The sequence below is a fragment of the Macaca mulatta genome, chromosome 1 (genome assembly GCF_049350105.2).
Source record: "Macaca mulatta isolate MMU2019108-1 chromosome 1, T2T-MMU8v2.0, whole genome shotgun sequence".
NCBI classification, from domain to species: domain Eukaryota; kingdom Metazoa; phylum Chordata; class Mammalia; order Primates; family Cercopithecidae; genus Macaca; species Macaca mulatta.
Genome location: NC_133406.1, coordinates 156,047,302 through 156,073,782, shown reverse-complemented (window position 1 = coordinate 156,073,782; position 26,481 = coordinate 156,047,302). Strand labels below are relative to the sequence as shown.

General features: G+C 38.4%; 2 protein-coding genes across 2 annotated transcripts in view; one reads left to right on the top strand and one right to left on the bottom strand.

Moving 5' to 3' along the window:
* Nucleotides 1-261: 261 nt before the first annotated feature.
* On the bottom strand, nucleotides 262-9,231 carry GNG5 (G protein subunit gamma 5). Its single transcript, NM_001265813.1, is given in 3 exon segments — nucleotides 262-458; nucleotides 4,714-4,858; nucleotides 8,989-9,231. Coding segments are annotated over 2 exon segments (207 nt in total). The 5' UTR covers nucleotides 9,070-9,231; the 3' UTR covers nucleotides 262-458; nucleotides 4,714-4,732.
* Nucleotides 9,232-9,246: 15 nt separating this feature from the next.
* SPATA1 (spermatogenesis associated 1) overlaps nucleotides 9,247-26,481 on the top strand; it is a 60,272-nt gene continuing 43,037 nt past the window's right edge. The window contains exons 1-4 of the mRNA XM_028831926.2: nucleotides 9,247-9,395; nucleotides 19,047-19,217; nucleotides 23,536-23,642; nucleotides 25,424-25,541. Of these exons, the coding sequence (XP_028687759.1) occupies nucleotides 19,116-19,217; nucleotides 23,536-23,642; nucleotides 25,424-25,541 (327 nt within the window). The 5' untranslated portion in view covers nucleotides 9,247-9,395; nucleotides 19,047-19,115. The remainder of the gene's footprint in view (nucleotides 9,396-19,046; nucleotides 19,218-23,535; nucleotides 23,643-25,423; nucleotides 25,542-26,481) is intronic.

The window sequence follows — 26,481 nt, the reverse complement described above, 5'->3', positions numbered from 1 at the left end:
GTTAACCCTATAAGTAACTCATGCATGGAAACCTGTAGAACTTAACAGCCTCCTCCTGACCTTACAAGAATAAAGGTGTGCGGTTTACCTTTAATTCCCTAGCAGTCTTGCCAGATGTATGGCATAAAGTCATGTAAGAAGAGCAGGTGGAACAAACTGTACAAACTTAACCCCTTCAGGTGTTCAGAACAGATTAATATACTATGTATTTAATACCAATAATAATGCAAAATATAACTTTCATACTAAGTTTTATTGTATGCTGCCGCCAGTGTATATAAAACAATTACCCTTGTGAAACAGAAATTCATGAAAATTCAGAGAGGTAGATGTTAAGGACTGACAAAAGTAGAAGTTTGTATATTATGGCACATGTGTTACAGGGATAAGCTTTTGTACAGGCTTCAAATGTAGCTCTCTTGAATATTCACTGGATCATAAGGAGTGGTTTGGGAAACCTAAGATAGAAAAAAAAAGGTGAGTTAGGGTAAAGTATCAAAGAATATAGTTTTTAATTTTTTTCATGAATAACCTAGGAGAAACAGGATGGGAAGTGCCTATGGTGCAGTAACCAGTAAAATCTTTCCCTTAATTTTCACAACCACTCTGATGTATAAGTCATTCCTGTTTTATAAACAGACTTACAGATTAACTTGCTAAGATTACTGCCAAAATACATTCTGTATATAATAAAAAAAGGTTAATAAAGCTCTCTTAAATCAAGAAAAATCCAAACATCCTTAGAAAAATGAGCAAAAGTATTTAGCAGGGCAGTTTGGCAGAGTCTAGTGAAGTAGAAGATGCAACCACACTTCTAGTTACCTAGATAAACCCAGACATAGAGAAACATGTACAAGGATATTGACTGTATTAGTATTTTAACCACAAAGAACTGAAACACCTAACTCCATAAGAGCATGGATAAACGAAGGTTTCTACATATGATGGAATACAAAGCTATAAGTTATGCCTTATATTTTCTAACCATAAAATATTTCAGTTAAGAGTATCAACTAAAAAATTTTAAAAATGAAAGAATATTAAATTTTAAAAAGTGCACTAAAAAATTAAAACATGAGCATACTAACTTTAGGATTATTGATATGGAAAGGTACAAAAGTGTTAATGAGACATTTTGTAACAAAAATGTTGAAGAGGCATAAACAGAATGCTATGAAAAATGTTTAATACCACCTAAAATAGTAACAAACAAGACTTAGGGCTCAAGGAAAAAGCATTCTCATGCATTCTCTTGTTTCTAGTGGAAGGCCAAAGTATTATATTGGCAGGGGATATCAAGTACAACATTGTAAAAATGTTAAATGTTCACTCCTTGACTAATTTTACTTCTAGAAATTTAATAGAGGTACTAAGTATATATATATATAGTTGTTCACCAAAATCTTCACCTCACTGTAACCTCAAATTTTGGAAACTTAAATATTCAATGAAGTATAATTCAATCACAGTACAACCATTAAAGATCTTGTTTACAAAGAATATTTAATGAAATAAGAAATTCATCATTTAAAAAAGGCAGAATGAAAAACAGTAAATACTGATCCTTAAATTTTTTTAGTTAAAACATTTTCATGGCACCCATAAAATGTTTCATACAAAAACTACCTTAATTTTACATGTGTTTCCTCACTGTCAATAAGCCTGTCGTCTTATCTGCATTTTTTGTGCATGCATGTGCTACTGATTAAGTTTTTAATCCTGTATTATTTCTTCTATTTTGTTGCGTGTAAAGAAGGAAAAATTTTAAAAGCTGGAATCTCAAAAAAAAAAAAAAATGGCCGGGCGCGGTGGCTCAAGCCTGTAATCCCAGCACTTTGGGAGGCCGAGACGGGCGAATCACGAGGTCAGGAGATCGAGACCATCCTGGCTAACATGGTGAAACCCCGTCTCTACTAAAAAAATACAAAAAACTAGCCAGGTGAGGTGGCGGGCGCCTGTAGTCCCAGCTACTCGGGAGGCTGAGGCAGAAGAATGGCGTAAACCCGGGAGGCGGAGCTTGCAGTGAGCTGAGATCCGGCCACTGCACTCCCGCCTGGATGACAGAGCCAGACTCCGTCTCAAAAAAAAAAAAAAAGAGAGCTTGCCTCCTGTCTCCGTTCTGCACTATAGGAGGATACAGCAAGAAGAAAGCTGACTGCAAACCAGGAAGTGGGCCCTCACCACACACTGGATTTGCTGGTTGCTTGGTCCAGGACTGTGAGTAATAAATGCTTACTATTTAGGCCTCCTGGGTTATGATATTTCTGTTGTAGCAGCCCAAACTTACTTAGACAGGATCCTTGCTCTAAGCAAGAAAGGATATGGAAGTCACAGAGCTGCCTCATGAAAGTCATGCTTGGCCGGGCGCGGTGGCTCAAGCCTGTAATCCCAGCACTTTGGGAGGCCGAGGCGGGCAGATCACGAGGTCAGGAGATCGAGACCATCCTGGCTAACACGGTGAAACCCCGTCTCTACTAAAAATACAAAAAAAAAAAAAAAACTAGCCGGGCGCGGTGGCGGGCGCCTGTAGTCCCAGCTACTCGGGAGGCTGAGGCAGGAGAATGGCGTAAACCCGGGAGGCGGAGCTTGCAGTGAGCTGAGATCCGGCCACTGCACTCCAGCCTGGGTGACAGAGCAAGACTCCGTCTCAAAAAAAAAAAAAAAAAAAAAAAATTCCTCTTAAAAGGAAATACAGGGCTGGGCACGGTGGCTCACGCCTGTAATCCCAGCATTTTGGGAGGCTGAGGCGGGCGGATCACCTGAGGTCAGGAGTTTGAGACCAGCCTGACCAACATGGAGAAACCTGTCTCTACTAAAAATACAAAAATCAGCTGGGTGTGGTGGTGTGCACCTGTAATCCTAGTTACTCAGGAAGCTGAGGCAGGAGCACTTGAACCCGGGAGGCAGAGGTTGCAGTGAGCTGAGACTGCCCCATTGCACTCCAGCGATAAAACTGTATTTATACACATAACTCCAATGTAGATTCTTTACATTCATGCCACTCAGTGTAGGTCTAGTACTATCAGCATCAGTGTAAGTGGGCAGTTGTAAGAAATGCAAGTTGTAGGGACTCAGTTCAGACCTTCTGAATTCGAATTTGCATTTTAACAAATTGATTTGCATATATTCAAGCTTGAGAAGCAATGCTTTGTTGCCCAATTATTCTTCTCTTAGCCCAAATTGCTTCAAATCTTAATATCCACCAAGCTGTTTTCTTATACTGCTGGGATTAATAGACATTATTTTACCTTCTGGGTTCTTACCCCAGCCATATTTTTAAACTTGAGCCATTCATTTAAACACTTATCTGTAGATTCCTATGAACAAACTAATAAAACTATTAACAGCTGCCCAGTATTTTATTCAAATGAAAATAAACCACTCTGTAAAGTGAATACAAGAACTGAGGTTAAAAGAAATCATTAATAAACCATAAAAATATGAAACTTCCAAAAACTACCATGAAGAATTAAATGAATAGTACAAGAAACAAAGAATATTATAATAAACAGTTAAATATGAAAGTGAATTACTTCTTCATGTGCATTTTTGTGCACATGACACCTGTTTTCAAAGGGCTTTTTTTCCCCCGGTATTTCAAAAAACTTAAAACATCTTAACCAATCACTGTATTTACTGGAAACATGTACTTATACAGACTTCCTGGACACTACCAGGTCTACAAAGCTTAATTAAGGAGGGCACAACTATGTAACAAGGTATTTTAGGAAGCAGCTTCCTGGACTTTGGAGAGTCAGAATGTTAGTAAGGGGGGTGTGTGCCATATACAAAACCTTTTTTTACAAAGTACTATTAGTTTGCCTCTCATAGGTCAATATTGAGTACATTCCCTAACTAAAGTACTAAGAATTTATAAAATGCAGCACCCTTCAGTTACATTTTAAATGATCCAAAACCTTTTTTGTCACATCTCTTAGACTAACATACATTTGTACACATGGCATTTGATCTGGAAGGCACAAATTAATGTACTGAAGCATGCTTTAATAAAGCCAGCAGGGTCTTTAGTTTTTAATTCTCTGAAATTCAGTCCACCGTCTGTTTGCCACCAAGAACTCATATACTGCATTTCCTTCATGTTTTATCTTTAATCCAACAAATGAGAACAAAACATAAAGCCTGTTCTACCTCAGTCCAAACGCCTTTACCACACTGGCTTACTCAATTACATCTGATTTTCTCTTGCATTTCCAATTCCCAATCTTTGCTATACTGCTCTACAGCTGGGTTTAGTTAGAGCAATAACATCAGAGTTAATCCAAATCAGTTGGTAGTACTTTAAGTTATCCCCATAAACAACGCAGTTTTTTTAAAAACTGTCTATAAATATTTGCTAGGTACACAAAACTAGTACTTGGGGACTCCCAAGATGCATATGCCATTAGGCCAATGCTCTAAAAAGTGACAGATGGCTTGTTACAGCAGTGGGATTTTGTAGTAACTCTCCTATACCCTCTTTATGGTTAGTAAATCCTCTATTTAACCTTCTTATAGTAAAATAGAAACGATTAGCCTTCATGACTACTAAGTCAGCAAGTTTCATGAATCCTTACTTTCCTTGCAAAACAGAAAAATACTGGAAATGGAGGGCCAAAGGAAAGGGCATGGGATGATCTTTTAAGTGCTGCAAAGAAAGAGAAGACTAGTTATTCCTACAATGTGGGTTTTTGGTTTTAATTTAAGGAAACTTACCTTTGAAAGATTCATTTTACTACAAAAAGGAACAGACTTTCTGGGGCCTGAAGGGATTTGTACTTGAAGATACTCCAGTCAGCAGAGGGTCATGTTGAGCATTCTGCAGACAGAATTGTTTCAAGTCTGCAGCTGCCTGGGAAACCTATACATAACAAAGAGGGGAGGGAAGCGCCAGATGGTGAGAACATTTTAATGACGGTTTTCTCAATCTTTGGAAATACTGTACTTCCAATAAAACAGTACTTCTCTTGCTTCAAAAGAAGATACTATATAATAATTGAAGACTTAAGTCATATAGTGAGCTCTTTTTTTTTTTTTTTTTTTTTTTTTTTTTTGAGATGGAGTCTCACTCTGTGGCCAGGCTGGAGTGCAGTGGTGCGATCTTGGCTCACTGCAACCTCCCCCTGCTGGATTCAAGCGATTCTCCTGCCTCAGCCTCCTGAGTAGCTGGGACTACAGGCACCTGCCACCACATCCAGCTAATTTTTGTATTTGTAGTGGAGACGGGGTTTCACCATGTTGGCCAGGATGGTCTCGATCTCTTGACCTTGTGATCTGCCCACATTGGCCTCCCAAAGTGCGAGATTACAGGCGTGAGCCACCGCACCCAGCCTAGTGAGCTCTTAATACTTAAAACCAATGCTTGTAAATAAGACTGATTTAAAGTATGTTTTCTTTTGTTTGGTTACTAGAAGCATCAGATGACTGAGTACAAACAGTAGAATTATGTTTATTTTTGCAAAGCACAGCACATCTTATTAATAATAGGCTGTTCAAGTGCAAACCTGAGGGAACTTAACATCTTGTTTCTTAAAAAAAATTAAAGGTTAAACAAAAAGCAATAACATTCTAGCAAACTATTATTTTGTCTTGAAAGCAGTATTACTGGAAAAATGCTACTGTGAATGAACATAATGTGGGATAGCACATAATTTAGAAACGCAAACACTATAAGAATGCATTCAGTATACTGATCCTCAAATTTATCAGACCCTTATACTGTTGCATTTAAACTAAAACAAATTAAAAGAGGCATGCATTCTTTCACTTAGACATCTACTATTTCTATATATTCTGCTAAGGTGATGTAGGATATAAACAAAATAACCATAAAGCCATAGAAGTTCCTTAAGTCCTGTTTGGGTGGCTCTGTATATGTATATTAACACTTAAATCATATTTAAGTCAATAGTTTCTTAAAGGCAGGCTGCTCAGAAAAACTGTTAAATTGATGTTTGCTATCAGCCTTTCAGTCACATGACACTGGGCAGAAATCTGTCACTGTCTAGTTTAATAACATTAAAATAGTTGATGGTACACAAATACCAAAACAATGAACTGAACCGTTCAGATGTGGAACATGAATAAAACATGCCCGAAATGCATCTAATATCTGAGGTCTTGAACTGAGATTTAAGAAGTGGGAGAAATACTCATTTATTTTATTCTCAGTCTTTACTGCAAGGAGGCTGGGAGCAGGTGTCCAGTCCATCCAGCTGGATATGTGACCTTAGGGAATTAATAGCATCACAAATGCTCTCTATACCAAGAACCCCTGCAGATTACAGCTGTACCTCCAACCTGATAAAATAATTCATCATCCTAAGATGAATCTAAACGCTTATCGAATCTATTTGTGTGTCTGGCTTATACAACAGTCCAGGGTAATGAGTTCCATAGGTTTAATAGCTCCTATGTAAAAGTATTTTTACAAATGACTAAACCCCCACATCCCCTCCCTTCCAAAAGAAGTGTAGCTAAAGTAGGGGAACAGTGGTGTCCTTTTTCACCAAATATTGTAACAATGTTTAGTGTTTTCATTCCTATTAACCAGCAGGAAGCATAAAGAGTACCTGTTAATTTTCTATTTAAAGTGTAGGTGGGTCCCAATGTAACTCCCTTTCACAAGTTCCAAGCACCACTATGTGCTGCATATACTTACAGGCACTGAGAATACATAACAGCCAGAGAGAGCCCCGTTGTTAAGGAGCTGACAGTTAAGAGAAAATGACAGACAAGGTGCTGTGTAGTAAAATGAGTAATCGGTTAGATGGTGACTGGGTGCCCACCTAAGGGAAGGTGTCTGAGGTGACATTGAAGCTGAGATCTCAGTGACAAGAGATCCAACCAAATAACCATCAGTGAGAAACAGCATTCCAAACAGTGAGGAAAGCTGAGACAAAGACTCTAAAACTGGAACAAGCTGCTAGCCCCCAAGGCACTGTAACAATCACCATCCAGGAGGTTGAAACCCTGTAATCCTGGCCTAATTATTAGTGCCCCTTTTCACTCTCAAAAATGTCCTGACCTACCTATGACACTTTGTCAAGCACTTACGATAAGTTCTATCAACTGTACTCAAACATAAAGGTTAAAAGATTGTACTAGTTTAAAAATCTCACAAAAAATCACGTAGCCCAGTCATTGATAAAACAGATACCCAATGTTAAACCACATTTAGCAACATGTCTAAAGAAAAGCTCATTAAAAAGTCCCAAAGGGGATGCTCCCCTTCTTGCTACAGCCTTAACATCAGGCAGTAACTCCAAAACCAAATCATTTCTGGTGCCTTTAATGATCCCGACCAGAACCAGAAGGCTACTGAAGATTTAGGTAGGATCGGTTTTGGGGGATCAGGGGAGCAGCAGCTAGGGTTTCCAAAGTAAAGTTCTTGGAGTATTTTAGTCTGAAGACCTCATGTCATTTTCTTTGGAGACTAAGTATGTACAATTTATTGCTTTCACTATCCCGACCCATTTTTTCTTTCTTGGTCCATCCTATCTGTGATAAAGGCATACCTGAATGATATATAATGGTTAATAAATGATTTCGAATTTCAGAGCCAAATCCAGCCAAGACTCACTAGAAACCACTGTGATGAGGTAAGAATTGGGAGAGTAGAGAAATAGATTCCAAACTTCAGTGAGGTCTACAGCACTTCAAGGACTCTAAGTGAGGGGGATCCCACACCAAGACGAATGAGAATTTCTCTTCCCTTCTGAGTTGACCACAACTGAGTAAGCTAGGTCCCTCACATTTCTAGTTAACAAAGCTAAATGGGAGACCCTCTCTCAGGGGGATCCTACAACAAGACGAATGAGAATTTCCCTTCCCTTTTGAGGTGACCACGACTGAGTAAGCTAGGTCTCTGACATTTCCAGTTAAGAAAGCTTAGAGACCCTACCTCTCTCACTCCACAAAACATTTCAGGAAGTAATAAAGACTAGCCTGGTGAGTATAAAATCAAATCATCTTAGGAACTGGCTGCTTTTAACAGGGCACATGATTTACATTCTTGTTTCTTTTTTTTAACTGCAGAAGTGTTTCACATGTAGCCTGACCTATTGTACCAGAAAGAAGCCAATCCATTCAGGACTGTAAAAATCAGGAAATACTTAGAATAGCACTTGAATGTCAAGTTGTTCTATCAACACAGACAAAACGCTTTTTCTCCCAAAGTACCCCAAGACAAGGCCAATACTAACCAGACGCCAAAATAAGACCAATAATTACCCACAATAATTATTTTCTCGGGCATGCGGTCCAGTCGATACCCCCAAGGTCAAATACAAGCAAACTGTGCCATAGGTATGAAATGCACGCTTTGTTCGAGGTTGTACGGGGCACTAACCGGAACTTCACACTCCAGGATCGTGTCGAAAAATGCTTCTTTAATCCATAGTTTAAGTTATGCAATAATTCGCTTAAAAGTATGTGTTCAATGGACAAGAGAAGTTGAAGGTAAGAATTTCATACTAAAGGAAGTAGGTTTGGGAAAGATAAAATGGGGGGAGAAAAGTCTGCTCTGAATCAAAAGTCGGAAAATACCCTGTCCGATGAGAAACAGGAGGCTGGCGAAGTGGGAAAGGAAGGGTGCGGACCGCGCGGGGAGGCGCAGCTGTTGGCGAGACCAGCCGAGAAGGCGGCCAAGGGAGGTAGAGAGGGAGGAGGACCGGAATGTGGGCCACGGTTCAGCCCAGGGGCCAGCCCTCCTCGGAAAGTCCTGGGGCGGAAGGGCGAACTAATCGTCCCCCCAAAATACAGCCTAGACCCACGCGGCGCCTTCTCTAAAGCTGGCCGCTCCCCGATCGCCGCCGCCGAGCGCGCGTCTTCTCCAGGGGAAGCGAGGGCCGGCGCATGTCCCGCCCGCCCCCGCCAGCTGGGCCGCCGGATCGCCCCCGCCAGCTGGGCCGCCGGATCCCACCCGCCGCTGCTGCCGCTGCCGCAGCCGCCGCCGCCTTCCTCCCGCCTCGGCCGCCCGCCCTCGCTCACTTTGACGCGGTTGAGCCCGGCCTCCAGCCGGAGCTGTTGAACCACTTTCTTCATAGCGGCAACGCTGGAGGAGCCAGACATGGTGCACACGACAGCCAGGCCGATTCGTGGGTCGGTGGGTCGTGGGCCGTGGGTCGGAGGGGCCAGACAACTAAGCAGCGCGCGGCGGGGGCGGGGCTCCGAACTTTGTCTCTAAGTTTCCGGTTTTGTGCTCTGCGGCTCCACCCTCGATCCGCATGCGCGCCTTTCCCACCCTCTGTTCCGGCTCCTCACCAGGCCAGGAGCGCGAGCCTGGTGGAGGGGGAGGAGAAGGGGCGGAGCAGTCGGTGGGCGCGTCTGCTCGGGAAGCGAGCGCGACTGGACTCTTAAGTTCCCCTTTCCTCTGCAGAGGGACCGATTAGGGAGAGGTAAGGAGACAGCTCATCGTTAGCCGCTAAGACCTAAGAGGGGGTCTGAAGAGGGCCAGTGAGGGAAGTCAGAGCTGTGGGAGTTTCTAAAAGGTCCGGCGGCGGGTGACCAGGAGGTCTCAGTTTTCCTCCCAGAGTTTGTGGGAGGGGTTGAGGGAAGTGAGGGGAGATGCCTGCCGAAGCGTAGGAGCTACTGTGCACCCGGCGTGAGTCACCCGCACACCCCCGCCCCGTACAGGCGTGTCTCTCTGTGATCCTAGTTTGGCCAACAGGCATTCTCAGTTCCACCCCCAACCCCCAGTCCGGCTGACACGAGGCGGAGGGAAGGCGCGGAGGTCGCTGTCGCCTACCCAGCGGAGCCGGGCGGGCGGGGAACAGGGTCGCTGATTCGCTGGAGAAAGGACCTTCTCGAGGTTTGACTTGACTGGCTTCTTAGCTCTTGAATCGGTTTTTCTGAAGGAGATTGTGAAGAAGCCAAGGTGCTGGCTGAAGATTACACCTGTCTACTCTGTTACCCATTTACTCTGGAGAATTAACACTTATTGTACTTTTTAAAATAAAACGTGTTTTGGTGTTTCCGGAAAGTTTGTTTTTTAGTATTTCCGTTGTAGTTTATTACCTCTTGCTTGAAATTGAGTCCCAAAGGAGTTTTTAGGAGAGAGGGTAGAATCTAACCAAACAAAATAGGCTCAGCCAGCCAGTCAGTACGTCTTTCTTTCATCCATGGAAATGTGTGTGTGATGTCACAGCACTAAGGGCAGATGTTTCCTATTTCTTTTGGGGTAGTCAGTCTCCGAATGCGCTGATGTTTTCCATTAATGTGAATAATTTCATCATTAATAGATTTCAAATTTTTTATTAGAGAAGCATGTGTAATTGTTCTGGTCAACAAAATCTAAATTACTTGCTCAACAGTTTATATCAGTTCGCAAAAATGTACATCGTAAGTTTAGCATCTTACTTAATTCGTACGGATGTAATTAATGATTGGGGTTAAAACCAGGGTTTGAATTCTGGCTCTGCTACTTATGGTATTCTTGGGCAAGCTACTTAAATTACTGAGGCTTTATTTCCTTATTTCAAAATAAATTATAAAGCTTCGTAGAGTTGTTTTTCAGAATGAAATGACATTATATATAAAAAGAATATGAAAGCTATCAATAAATATTGTCTTTTCCCAAAAGGGATTATAATTGTTTTACCTTTGGTGCTTTGTTGATTGTGTAATGCTAAAACGTCATTCACACTTTACAGGTTTGTAAGATTAAACACAAGTATCTTTATTAAAGAATGATCTATTTTACAGTAGTTGTAAAATATATCACTGAACTCTTAGAACCGCGGAATGTTAATGCTGGAAGAGATTTTAGGGAATATATGGTCCAATAATTACTTCTGTGAGGGAGACTGTTGAGGAATAAACAGTATTTTAGGCCGAAACAGTTTCAGAAAAAAAAAAAATTATTGCTTTTTTATTAACTGCTGCATTGGGAAACCGCAGACTGGACTGCTGTCTCAAACACTAGATATTATTGTTTGTAGCGTGTGTTTAAAGATTCTATTTAGGATACAAAAGAAAAAAAAACCATTGAGGCTGGGTGCGGTGGCTCACGCCTGTAATCCCAGCACTTTAGCAGGCCAAGGCAGGCGGATCACGAGGTGGAGATTGAGACCATCCTGGCCAACGTGGTGAAACCTCGTCTCTACTAAAAACTACTAAAATTAGCCGGGCGTGGTGACACACGCCTGTAGTCCCAGCTACCCAGGAGGCTTGATGCAGGAGAATCACTTGAACCTGGGAGGCAGAGGTTGCAGTGAGCTGAGATGGCGCCACTGCACTCCAGCCTGGGGACAGAGCGAGACTCCATCTCAAAAAAAAAAAAAAAAAAAAAGAAACCGTTGAGATAACTTTAAGTTCCGTTGCATCTGAAGTGATTACCAGTAAATATAGTTTAAGAACTATCTGTATCTCTTAAATTTTTGTTTAGGAAATGTCCTTTGACCTTCCACAATGATCTAAAACATTTCAAACATGTTTCCAACTGTACAGACATAGATGCTCACCCTTCAGTTGGTTGAAGACTGGCCTGTTGTAAAAACAATTTGTCACCAAGAGGATTCTTGTAGCAATATATGGCAAGAAAAGACAACCAAGTAATCTGTCACTTTGTTTTGTCAGCAGAGCACTGTCAATTTAAATTTACCTGAGATCTTCACCTTATTCAATTAATACCCTAAGTTCTTTAGTTCACTAGGTCTAAATTCAGAATTTGAATAAATAAGATTCACATGCCTTACTTTGTAGTTTAACTAAAAACTGAATCTCTTCAAAGGGGGATTTCACAATTCTGACTTCTTTCTCAAAGAATGAGCTTATACTGTTTTTATAATGGCTAAGGAAATTGAAGTTTGGAGAAGAAAATATATACAGTAGCTGCAGATAAAATACTTAGGAATTAACCAAGGAAGTTAAAGATCTCTACAATGAAAACCATAAATACTCCGTGTTCATGTATTGGAAGATTCAGTATAGTTAAAATGTCTCTAATACCCAAAGCAATCTGCAGATTCAATGCAATCTCTATCAAAATACCCATGACATTCTTCGCAGAAGTATTTTTAAAAATCCTAAAACTTACACAGAACCATAAAAGACCCAGAGTAACCAAAGTTACCCTGAGCAAAAAATAAAAATGGAGGAATCATGTTACCTGACCTCAAATTATGCAACAGAGCTATAGTAACCAAAACAGCATGGTAACTGGCATAAAAACAGACACACAGACCAGTAGAACAGACTAGAGAACCCAGAAACAAATTCATTCACCTGCAGTGAACTCGTTTTTTACAAAGGTGCCAAGAACATACATTGGAGAAAGGACAGTCCCTTCAATAAATGGTGCTGGGAAAACTGAATATCCATATTAGAAGAATGAAACTGGATCTCTCTCCTCATATACCAAAATCAAATCAAAATGGGTTAAAGACTTAAATCTAAGACCTCAAACTATGAAACTACTATAAGAAAACATTGGGGGTGGGGCATGGTGGCTCACACCTGTAATCCCAGCACTTTGGGAGGCCGAGGCGGGTGGATCACCTGAGGTCAGGAGTTTCAGGCCAGCCTGACCAACATGTAGTGAAACCTTGTCTCTAGTAAGAATACAAAAATTAGCTGGGCATAGTGGCGCACACCTGTAGTCGCAGCTACTTGGGAAGCTGAGGCAAGAGAATCACTTGAATCGGGGAGGCAGAGATTGCAGTAAGCTGAGATCATGCCATTGCACTCCAGCCTGGGCAACAGAGTGAGACTCCAGCTCTCAAAAAGGGAAAAGAAAACATTGGAGAAACTTTCCAGTACATTGGATTGGGTAAAGATTTTTTGAATAATGCCCTACAAGCACAGGCAACCAAAGCAAAAATGAACAAATGGGATTACATCAAGTTAAAAACCTGCACAGGACCAGGCATGGTGGCTTACGCTTGTAATCCCAGCACTTTGAGAGGCTGAAACAGGTGGATTGCTTGAACCCAGGAGTTTGATAACAGCCTGGGCAACATGGCAAAGCCAAAACCCCATCTTTACAAAAATACAAAAAGTAGCTGGGCATGGTGGCATGTACCTGTGATCCCAGCTACTTGGTGACCCACAGAGGTCAAGGCTGCAGTGAGCTGTGATCATGCCGCTGCATTCCAGCATGGGCAACAGAGAAGCCCTGTCTCAAAAAAATAAAAAATAAAAATGAAAACCTTCTGCACTACAAAGGAAACAATCAGCAAAGTGAAGAGATAAGTCACAGAATGGGAAGAAATATTTGCAAACTATTCATCTGGTAAAGGATTTATAACGAGAATATATAAGGAGCTCAACTATATAGGGAAAAAAATCTAATCACTTTAAAAATGGGCAAAAATGCTGAATAAACACTTTTTCAAAAGAAGACTTACAAATGGCAAACAGGTATATGAAAAGGTGTTCCAACATCACTGATCATCAGGAGAAATGCAAATCAAAACTACGATGAGATATCATCTCTCCTCAAAGTGGCTTTTAAGCAAAAGATAGACAATAACGAATGCTGGTGAGGATGTGGAGAAAAGGGAACCCTTGTACACTGTTGGTGAGAATGTAAATTAGTACCACCACTATGGAGACCAACTTGAAGGTTTCTCAAAAAAACTAAAAATAGAGCTTCAGTATGTCCCAGGAATCCCACCGCTAGCTATAGACCCAAAAGAAAAGAAACCAGTATATCGAGGTATCTGCACTCCCTTGTTTACTGCAGCACTATTCACAATAGCCAAGATTTAAAAGCAGCCTAAGCGTCTATCAACAGATGAATGAGTAAACAAAATGTGGTACAAATAAACAATGGAGTACCATTCTGCCATAAAAAAGAATGAAATTATCTCATTTGCAACCACATGGATAGAACTGGAGGTCATTATGTTAAGTGAAAAAACCAGGTGCAGAAACACAAACTTCACATGTTCTCACTTATTTGGCAGTAAAAAATAAAACAATTGAACTCATGGAGATAGTAGAATGATGGTTACCAGAGGCTGGGAAGAGTAGTAGGGTGGGAACTGGGGATGGTTAATGGGTACAGAAATATTAAGTTAGATAAAGTGAATAAAATCTAGTATTTGATAGCACAAAAGGGTGATTATAGTCAACAATAATTAAACATTTTAAAATAAGAGTATAATTTGATTTTTTGTAACACAAAGAAAGGATAAATGCTTGAGGTCATGGATACCCTATTTACCCTGATGTGATTTTCACACGTTGTATGCCTGTATCAAAATATTTCATGTACCCATAAATATATACACCTACTACATGCCCACAAAAATTACAAAGTAAAAGAAACCTAACTCTATAATTCCTTTTCCAACATAGATTCTAACCCTATATCATTCTGTTACTCTCTGGGAGACCCTGCCCCACTCTAAAATGTCCTTATATATCCTGAGAAGGTTTCAAATCAAGACAAGTATGCCATTTTGTCTACATTAGGACCTGTCTAGAAAACAAACCTCATTCCTCAATTGGTTCCACAAGTCTAACTACTATAAATGCTTGTGGATTCTGGAGTGCCCTCAGGCATTTCAGGCTTTTTTTCTTTTTTCTTTTTTTGAGATGGAGTTTTGCTGTTGTTGCCCAGGCTAGAGTGCAATGGCATGATCTCAGCTCACCGCAACCTCTGCCTCCTGGGTTCAAGCAAGTTTCCTACCTCAGCCTCCCCAGTAGCTGGGATTACAGGCATGCGCCACTATGCCCGACTAATTTTGTGTTTTTACCAGAGACGGAGTTCACCATGTGGGTCAGGCTGGTCTCAAACTCCTGACCTCAGGTGATCCACCCGCGTCAGCCTCCCAAAGTGCTGGGATTATAGGCGTGAGCGACCGCACCCGGCCTCATTTCAGGCATTTTAATCTATTTACCTAAGACAGGTTACCCTTTAAATTGATTAGAATTTTATTTACAGCTTAACCAGGAACCAAATAAAGCAGAACTCCCAGGACATATACATAACCTGAATCTATCCTGATCAGATAGACTTCATGCCTTGGTGATTTAAGAATCAGGAATTATGTGAAAAAATACTCCCATCATCTGTCATAAAGTTAACTGTATTCTGATTTTTTTATTCCAGAATGTAAGTTTCCCTTTCACTTGTTGCATTCCCTGAGCAATCAAGTAATCAAAACATTTTAGAGCTGCAAAGGATTTTGAAGAGTTCAAGTCACTTACCACTAAGCAACTGACACTTGGACCAGTGAATGGTTTTATAGGTTATAAGGGACCAGAAATCTGCTTTTCTGGCTCCCAATCAATCTGATTACCTTGTGTGAGATTCTACTTTATTGATATATTTAAACATAGCCCATGTCAGCATTTAGGATTTTCTAAAGTACATCGAGCAATCTTTGTATGCTGTATTATCAAATCAAACAGGAAATAAAAATTACTAGAATCCTTATTTCTAGAAACTGAATAAGTATCAGAAGTCCTTAAGCTTGATTTTCAGCTCTGCTACTGACACTGAAAATCATTTTGGAAAAGTGCAGAGAAAACATGATGGGTAGATATTTTGAAAGGAGGGACTAGATCAGAGATGGCAGATAGGTTATACATCCACCAAGAGTTACTCCTTCTCAAACCCATAGTTGACTGTGGTAATTCGATTCTGTACTATTTCCTACTGAGATGTAGCCTTGGGATCCTACTTAGTAATTCACTTCTAGATAGTCAGTACCAGTTGATGGGAATTAGCATGCAAGATAAAATTGATTTTCCATTCCTGGCAGTAGAGTTGTAAAGCAAAATTATGCTGTAAATGAAAGATTAGACAGGAACTTAATAGTCACTTTATTTTTGGTTATTGAGATATCAGTCTCCTTTCATTTGAATTGTTGGCATCGTTTTGTTCATTAGCTAATTAGTAACAGGTAAAAAATGTGAAAATCCCACATATTATATGTTAGGATTTAGTATATGATTTGGTTAGGATCAACTACAAATTCTAAGCATGCCTAAAGTTTTTTTTGTTTTGTTTTTTTGTTACAGAGTTTCGCTCTTGTTGCCCAGGCTAGAGTGCAATGGTGCAATCTCGGCTCCCGCAACCTCTGTCTCCCGGGTTCAAGCGATTCTCCTGCCTCAGTTTCTGGAGTAGCTGAGATTACAGACATGCGCCACCACGCTCAGCTAATTTTGTATTTTTAGTAGAGATGGGGTTTCTCCATGTTGGTCAGGCTGGTCTCGAACTCCCGACCACAGGTGATCTGCCTGCCTCGGCCTCCCAAAGTACTGAGATTACAGGCGTCAGCCACCGCGCCAGTCAAGCATGCCTAAAGTTTTAATTAGCCTCTCGTAGTTTCAATAGCAAAGGCTTACTCAAGTTAGCACAAGCAATGAGGAGATTATGGTAAAGATCAACGTAGAGCAGCAGTGGAGGCACACATCCCTTGTAAATCCCAAAACAGAAACTGTCACGCTAATAAGCCAAACTGGAAGTAGATCCAAGGCTAGATACTTCAGCCCTAAGACTTCTTGATTCCTCTCTAGTGCTTAGTTATAAACATGAATCAGCTATGTTACTTCCTCAGTTTGCTTCTCACTACCAGTTAACTTAGTCATTTTTTCTATGCTTTATCTTTTTTTATCTCTTTATAGATAAGTATAGCTTTCCCGTAACATAGGCTTGCCTCATGGCTATGATGCTATGATACTGCCTCATGACTTTTCTGTATTCTTTTTTTTTTTTTTTTTGAGATGGAGTCACTCTGTCCCCCAGGTTAGAGTGCAATAGCACGATCTTGGCTCACTGCAACCTCCCCTGGTTCAAGCAATTCCCCTGCCTCAGCCTCTGGAGTAGGTGGGATTACAGGCGCATGCCACCACACCCAGCTAATTTTTTTTTTTTTTTTTTTTTTGTATTTTTAGTAGAGACGGGGTTTCACCATGTTGGCCAGACTGGTCTCAAACTCCTGACCTCAGGCAATCCGCCCCTCTCGGCCTCCCAAAGTGCTGGGATTATAGGCATGAGCCACGGCACCCGGCTCTCTTTTCTATATTCTTGTTAGTAATGTCTACTAACGCTTGAATCTTGAGCTCTTTTCCCAGGTCTAATTCCCAAGGGCTCATCTTTTTACATCAGAACATTTTGTTTGTTTCTGGTCAGCCCAGGATTTGGTCTCTAGCATTGGTCGCATCAGAAATGATAAAGGGAGTTCTTAAAATCCCAAACATGGCTTCTTTGCCATTACTTTAGAAGGGATACTATAGGTTGAGTATCCCTTATCCAAAACGTTTGGTGTCAGAAATGTTTCAGATTTCAGATTTTTTCAAATTTTGGGGTATTTGCATTATATCGGTTAAACAATCCTAATCCAAAATCCAAAATGCTCCAATGAGCATTTCTTTGGAGCATCATGTTAGCATTCAAAAAGTTTCAGATTTTTGAGCATTCCAGATTTCAGATTTTAAAATTACGGATACTCAACCTGTATAGTGGGGTCCTGTATAGGTTTACCTCAGGACAACAATAAAGCAGGTCTTGACTGATCTATCTTGAGTTTGTTTAATTAAAAATTTGTTCTGGGATGGGCACATTGGGGGCTCATGCCCGTAATCCCAGCACTTCCGGAGGCCGAGACGGGCAGATCACTTGAGGTCAGGAGTTCGAGACCTGCCTGGCCAACATGGTGAAAACCTGTCTCTATTAAAAATACAAAAATTAACTGGAAGTGGTGGCACACGACTGTCATCTCAGCTACTTGGGAGGCTAAGGCAGGAGAATCACTTGAACCTGGGAGGCAGAGGCTGCAGTGAGCCAAGAGTGCGCCACTGCACTCCAGCCTGGGTGATACAGGGAGACTCTGTCTCATTAAAAAAGAAAAAAAAAATTGTTCTGAATTAAAATATCAAATTTTAATATGTAACAAATTAAAACTTTTAGCCTACTAACTTGCATACCAATGAATCAATGAATGTCCTTATGCTATAATTATTATAGATTATTAACTAATTATTATCTAATAATGAAGTGACCATATATGTATCTGAGTCATCTTTCACTTAGGTTCATAATAGAGGCTAATATTAATACAGTGGCATACAGAGTTTTTGTACAGATATATAAATACTTTCTTAAAGTACTAATGTGTACTTAAAATAGCGTTTGACATGGTCAAAATGATAAATCACATTCTAAGTTTTAATTATAAGAAATATGGAAAGTAATATGTAAAACTAATTTAAGGAGATGCTATATTTCAGGAGATAATCTTTTAATTTTGATACCATTAAAACAATTAGTGGTACTTGTTAGGGTTTTGTAGAGCTACGATCAGTACCAGATCAGAGGAATTTTAAGTTTTGTTGGAGATAAATCCTTATTTTAACATAAATCGAGGAAGAGCAATGCTTTGAAATCTAGAAAAGCTTCAGCTCTTGTGTTGATATGATTAGTGTATCCTTAAGGATTATCCTGCTTTGATAATTCCTTTTAGAGTAATAATTCAGCTACCTTATTTTTTATTTTTTCTTATATACATTATATTTTTTTAATTGTATCATATTCTTGTAAACTGCCATAAATCCTGAGGAAAAACACAGGGAATAATACACAAATGAAGCCTGATATATTTAAAGACTGGCATTTTCACCTGGAATGATTGTTCATGTTTTTTATTATTGAGGCATCAAAACCCAGGAAGAAATGTATATGGTAAAACAGTTTTCATCATTCTATAGCCATTTTAACTAGCCCAGAGGCTAATTAAAACTTTAGGCATGCTTAGAATTTGTCATTGATCCTAACCAAGTATCATAAATTCTGTCTTTCTACTTCCAAATGTGTATTTCTACTTCATGTAAAATGCTATCTATTTAACCTTAATTTTTGACCAAGAAAAGATGAATTATTTAGAATCGTAAAGTATGTCCTGGTCACAAGTCCATTATAGTGTAATTTGTCACGTTACTTAGTTGTATAGATTTATACTCATTTCATTGCACAGTCCTATTTACTATTAATATGTCCTTTTGAGTTAGAATAATAAAGATTATATATATTTCTAAGTTTTCATTTTTAGTTTACTTAATGTTTTTGTGTTTTCCTTTTTATTTCTTGAACAAATCAGAGACCAGAAATGAGTGGAATGCTATCTTAAGCCAAAAAACTATTACAATTTTTATTTAATACTACTTAAATGAAGAAAGATAAAAAAAGAAACAAAATTCAAATTGATAATTATCCCATTCAGACATTAGTAAATATGTCGCTCAATCCAAGTCGACCTTCCTCATCAGAGGTAAGAAAATCTTTTTATAGTAAAATATAAGAAAGACCTGCTTATCATTGTTTTTGAAAAGTCTTATAAAAGCAAAAACATAAATTATATAAAGTATTAGATATTGACTCCACCATGATGCCAACTTCATATATCCCATTGCCTGGTTACACTTCTCGTGTCGCTAGCTCACTTCCTCTACCCCAACCATATTGGGATCCCCAATGCATTGATTCTATCACCTTTTTTACTATTTCTCAATTGTATGATTGAAGGTGGTACCCTCCATATCTAGCTTAAGTTCCATAGAGCAGTCATGATCACTCCTTTGCACATACTTTTGACTCCTTGCCCCTCTGTCACTTCATTGTGCTGCTTGGCAAAACAACAAACATGGTTAATGCATTTCTCCACCTGTTCTGTACCTACACCTGAGCAGCTGAACATGGCTAGACAAAAAAAATGTATACCATCATAAGTACCATTCTCACTTTAAATTCATGACCATGAATTTCAAATGGAATCTTTTCTGGTGGGCAGTCTTGCTGTCTGCGACTCATTAATTCACTCTTTCACTCTTCTGAACAAGTATGTCATACCATCTCAGACCCCCAATACCTTCTCTCTATTTTCTCTTAAACCAAGTGCAATCAAGATTTCATCTCAATTATTCCACCAAAACTGTTCTCATTAAATTCACCCTTTCATTACTAAATCTGTTGGTTAATTCTTATCCTAAACATTCTTGATCTATATGTGCACAATAGCTGACACCATTAATCACTTTCTCTTCCTTGACATAGGCTTCACTAGGCTTCTAGCATACATATTATGTTTGTTTTCTTCTTACCTCCCTGGTTGTTCAATCTCAGTCATCTTTACTGGGTCTTCATCTTCTTCCTGACCTCTTAATTTGTGAATACATCAGGGTTCAGCTCTTTTATGTTTGTTTTCTTCTTACCTCCCTGGTTGTTCATTCTCAGTCATCTTTACTGGGCCTTCTTCTTCTTACTGACCTCTTAATTTTGGAATACATCAGGGTTCAGCTCTTTGTTCTCTTCTCTGCCTACACTCATTCCTTGGTGATCTCATCTAGTCTAATAGATTTAAATACCAATTTTATGCCAAGGATTTCCAAATTTATAGCCTTATCTCAGTCCTCTTTCCCAAATTCCAGATTCACATAGGCCTATATTCAACTGACTAACTGACATCTCCACTTGGATGGCGAATAGATATCTCATCTTAATATGTCTGAAACTGGATTTTTTTTCCCTTCCCTAAAACTTGCACTACCCATGACTTTTGCCATTTCAGATACTGAAAGGTCAAATCTCTCCTTTCAGTATCTGAGGCCAAATGCCTTGGAGTCATACTTGATTCTTCTTGCATACTTGAGTCTTCTACTTGACTCTTCTTTCAAACTCCACTTCCAGTAGATTGACTCTGACTCTTCTACTTGACTCTTAAACTCCACTTCCAATTGATTGACTCTAACTTTTAAATACATACAAAATCTGACGGCTTTTTAATAACCTTTACTGCTAGCACATGAGTCACCATTGTCTCACACTCTAATTATTCCAGTAGCTTCATAACAAGTTCCCTTTTCTTGCCTCTTATAGTCTGTTCTAGCTATGATCTCTATCACTCAACTAATTAAGTAAAGCATTATGTATATCCTGATATAATGCAATATAAAATACAGGACACCACTTATAAAATATTATTGCCCCTGTGTCACTTGAAGGCTGGATAGTTAACTGTTTACAGGAGATAAGAGAGGTTGGAGAAACAAGTTAAATGACACCTTAGAGATAATAAAGTATATTCAGAATGTAGAACATTCTGTAAGACAGCTGGCTCAGTATCTTTTAAAAAGTCAATGCCATGTTAAAAATAAAAAGCAAAAAATAGGTTTGGGAGCTCTTCAAGATGAAAGTTTTAAAAGACGTAACAACCAAATGCATTGTGTGATCCTTGTTTGAATTCCAGGTTAAGAAAATATTTCGAGGACAATTGGGAAAATTTAAATATGGACTGGATATTAATTGACATTAAGGAATTTTAATTTTTTAGATGTGAAAATGAAACTGTGATTATGTTACAGAGGTCCTTATTTTTAGAATATGGATACCAAGTAATTTAGGGATATAGTGTCGCGATGTCCGATTTACTTTGAATATTTTATTCGGAGAGAGAGAATTACTCTATTTATATGTATGTTTAAAATTTTTCCTATAAAATAAAAATATATGTCAGATCTTAATGTTTCTCTTAAAACCATGCATTAGCTTCCCATTTTATAGGTGAAAATGGCTCAGAAGGCGCTATATGTTTCCCCTCTACCTCCTTATTTTTCTGAACTTATCTTCTACTACTCTCTCCCCTACTCTCTCTGCTTCAATCATACTGATATGGTCTCACCTTAATATCTTTATTTTATCTCTTTCTGAAACTCTTTCCCTCTAGATCTTCACTTGGCTAATTCCTTCTTTTCCCTTAGGTCTTTACTCCGATCTCACCTCTTCCATGAGACCTACCCTGAATATTTAAAACTGAAAACTTCTCCATTCCATATCTTCCCATTCTTCTTTACCCCGCCCTACTTATTTTTCCCTAGTAGCTACCACTTTATAATATCTATATTATCTATTAGTGTTTTGTTTATTGTTTTTTAATTTAAAAAAATTTTTTTAATTTTACTTCTTAGAAGTCAGTATTTATTGTTTATTGGCTATAGTTCTCACAAAACCAGGACTAGTCTGAGGCAAATGAGGTACTTGCCATAGATGAAAAATTTAAGGGGCTACCAAAAAATTGTTTTAGTAAAATTAATGCAAAAAAATCCATGATGAACAAGATACCAATATTTTAAATAAGAGACAGAATCCAACAGTGCCATCCCTAATCATTTTGAAACCTGGGGCAAAAGAAAAAGTATGTGCCCCCATATATATATGTGTGTATATATATATACCTTGTAATGTATTTTTAAAATAGCTAATGGTTTTAATGAAAATATTATTGATGAGCAGCTTCCATTAAAGCCAGGAAAGTAAGATTATAATAAATCAGGGTGACAGTGTAAATAGAATATTTAACCTTAAAATAATATTGTCAGATTTAATATGTACTTTAAAATTTTTAAATATTTTTTCAACTACTTTATTGTTCTGGAAAAAAACATTAAAATGTATTTTTTAAGAAACATGTATATAAATATTTAGTTCAAGAGAGAGTTTCCCCCTGTAAAATATTAATATATTTATATAAAGATAAGTTCATATTTACTTCAAATTTCTTAAGGTTTTGCAAATATTCAATAGTATAGCGAGGGGATAATCTTTTAAGTGCTCTAGTGTTCAAAATGCAACATACAGAAAACTTCACTATCAGATCTATGCAAACATTTTAAATTTTTAATTAATATTTCATCATCAAAAGCATAGAAGTAATTTTCTTGATTTATAAAAACAACTTGAAGAAAAGCTTATGCTCAAGAACCATTTTTATCTCCTATGAAATTACTAATATTAACAGTAGGCCATATTCAAACTTTTAAAGGTTTCTCAGATATTTAATATTGCATTCAAGAATATTCATTTAAATGCTTTGACTTTTAATATGCAGGGAGTATCAAACTTCATTTGATTAAGTGATAAGACTATATTTGCAATCGCTCTGTTTCTGTTTTGGTTATATAAATATTTTTCTAAATAGAAGGATTCTAATCAAGGGCATAACAAAACATCAGTGGAAAAGTGGATAGTTACATAGAAGCACAGACACACAGACATGCCTGATGTAAGAACAATCATTCCTTTCTCCTTGGTCAGGAATAGGTTCTTCCTGGAATTCTGGGGAATAAGTACATTCCCCAAACCACAGTATTAAACCTTTTGCAGGTGCTGAGGGCTAGCAATCATCAGAACTGTAATAGGGAGAAAATATACAAAGGATAAAGATTCCACAAGTTCACCCCAGTGGAACTGAGTAGGTGGGGAGTGAGGTGAGGTAAAGGTTGATGTTAAGAAAACTAGTCTTGGTGCCCTAGGATTCTTACTGCAGACCACAGAAAAAACACCATATGCCAAAGATGTTGAGATAATCTCATAGCCACATCTATAACATTGTTGCCAGGGGAAATGTACTCCAAATGCCAAGTGGCCAAATTAAGAACAAATTTTTAGTTCATTTTGTTTTTTGTTTGTTCAGAGGGATGTATGTATTCCATTTTTTTCTGTTGTATTTATTAAACTTAATTCTATAGAACATCAGTTGATTTTTTTTTTTACTTTAAAAGTATTTTAACTGATGTTCTTCTCAATTTATTCAGTTGGTGGAACTTCATGTTTTTTATGTCCCTGAAGGATCATGGAACTATAAGCTAAATACCATTTCAACAGAAGTTGTTAACAAATTCATTTCAGCTGGATTTCTAAGGCAAGTGTTGTGTAGTCATGTAACAATATGCCTGAAAGAAGAATCTTTCTTTCTTCAGAGAAAAATGCTTTTTGGAAATTTAAAAAGTATAAGTGAAAAATATTTTGTCCATGTGATAGATCCATTTATCAATATGTAGTGCTATGTAACAATTAAATCAGTTCTGTAAGAATAGCTCACTTGGCCATAATACTACCACCCAGAAAACAGTATATAACCTGTGTATTATTATGGTCATACACAAAGTGAATTAAGAGAGAAGTTATCTAAAATTAAAAATCTGCTAAACTACTCAGGAGGCTAAAGTGGGAGGATTGCTTTGAGGCCCATGATTGCACCACTGTACGCCGGTCTGGGCAACAGAGTGAGACTCTGCCAAAACAAAAAAACAAAAGAGGGCGGGGGGGAAGAGAAAGAGGGAAAGAGAAAGAGGAAGGAAGGAAGGAAGGAAGGAAGGAAGGAAGAAAGGAAGGAAGGAAGGAAAGAAGGAAGGGAGGGAGGGAGGGAAGGAAGGAGGAAGGAAGGAAAGAAGGAAGGAAGGAAGGAAGGAAGGAAGGAAGGAAGGAAGGAAGGAAGGAAGGAAGGAAGGAAGGAAGGAAGGAAGGAAGGACTGCTGAAGATCTGAGAATAGTAGTTAAAGCAATATATCTACAATGCCTCTTTCTCTGAACTGTTTAAAAATATAAACAAAGAACATGTGTTTATATGTATGTAGATGTGTATTTTCACATTCACAAAAAGACACATAACACTATGTGATCTGACTGCCTGTTGTTACCCCTTTAGCACACCTCTCTTCCTAATCTTCATCATCACTTTCTTCAACCACATCAGCCTCCTTTCTGTTCTGTAACATAGCCCTACCTCAGGACCCTTGTACTTTCTGTTCCTTTTGTCTAGAATGAGTTTTCTGCCCTAACCATATGTTCTCCCATTTCCTTCAGGTCTTTACTCACATATTACCTTTTTGTGTGGATATTCTCTAATCACTATATTTTAAATCATTTGTACAGTCCCTTTCTCCCTTCCCTGCCTTATTTTTCTCTGTAGTACCTAGTAGTGTCTTATGGATTACATTTTTTTACTTATTTACTTCATTAATTTTTCTATCCCACCACTAGATTATAAAGTCCATGAGGGCAGAGATTTTTGTTTTGTTGACTGCCATATTCCCATCCCTTGGAACAATGTCTGACACATAATAGATGCTCAACAAATATATGTTGATTGAATGAATTATCTAATATTTTTCATAAGGTCCTAGAAAAACAAGAGCTCAGATGATAGATAAGTGATGGCTTTAAATTTTAGATATTCAGGAGCAAAGTATCCCTAATAAACAAAGATGTGGAATCTGGCAATGTTAGATTATTTTAAAAAATTTTAAGCACTAGCTACTGCTACCAAACTTCCAAAATAAATATCTGTGGCTAAATCATTCATTAATGTATGTATAAAGGTACATCTATTCCACAGCAAATTTTAACAATAAAATTTGGAAGTAGATTTCTAAGAGACAATCATTTTCCTTTTCAGTACAAAACATTTATAAACAGTGTTTATTTGCATAATTTTAAAGGCAGACTTCTAATTATTTATTTTAAGAGATATTTATGGAAGACCTACAAAATGCCAGCAGTGTAGAAACATAATATATTAAGCTATATCTGACACATTAAATCAACCTTTGTGTTTGAGATAGCTGACTAAAGTTATTGAATCATTAGTATATCCAAAATCTATTTCATTTTATATTATAAGGCAATTTTATAATATTTCAGAGTATCTCCTCAACTTACTTTACGAGCCCTGAGGGAGCGTCTTGGTGAATTCCTGGGTGAAGATGCTATTGCAGAAAAATTTTTATTTCTGAAATGCATTGGAAATAATTTAGCTGTGGTAAGTTTTCTTTTTTTTTCTTTCTTATTGAGAAAGACCATACCTTCTCAAATTATATTTCTTAAATGCTTATCAACTCAGCTTCTTAAGATATTATTAGATATGTAATGTCAATCAAAACGAAATGGAAATATCATTAAACATACAGATCAACAAAGATAGGTTGCATGGGCATGTTATTGGGCGTGAAAATGATGGGTTTTCTGTGTGTGAATTTCCTTGCAAAGCAGAGAAATACCAGTTTAAAATGTGATCATATAAGTTCTTAAATTTAAATGAAAGTTTTTAAGTGTTTTAAGCAAGTACTTGAGTTCTGGAAAAAAAAATGGGGTTCTCATTGCTTGCGCCACAACTAGACTCATTTGATGTGAAAATGATATGGCTCCAGGCCGGGCGTGGTGGCTCACGCCTGTAATCCCAGCACTTTGGGAGGCCGAGACGGGTGGATCACGAGGTCAGGAGATCGAGACCATCCTGGCTAACACGGTGAAACCCCATCTCTACTAAAAAATACAAAAAACTAGCCGGGCGAGGTGGCGGGCGCCTGTAGTCCCAGCTACTCCGGAGGCTGAGGCAGGAGAATGGCGTGAACCCGGGAGGGGGAGCTTGCAGTGAGCCGAGATCCGGCCACTGCACTCCAGCCTGGGCGACAGAGCAAGACTCCGTCTCAAAAAAAAAAAAAAAGAAAATGATATGGCTCCAACATATTTTTTTGGTGTCAACAGTTTTTTTAATTTATTTATTATTATTATTATTATTATTATTATTATTATTTTTTAGATGGAGTCTTGCTCTGTTGCCCTGGCTAGAGTGCTGTGGCGCAATCTTGGCTCATTGCAACCTCCACCTCCCAGATTCAAGCAATTCTCCTGCCTCCTGAGTAGCTGGGATTACAGGCGTGTGACACCACACCCAGCTAAGTTTTGTATTTTTAGTAGAG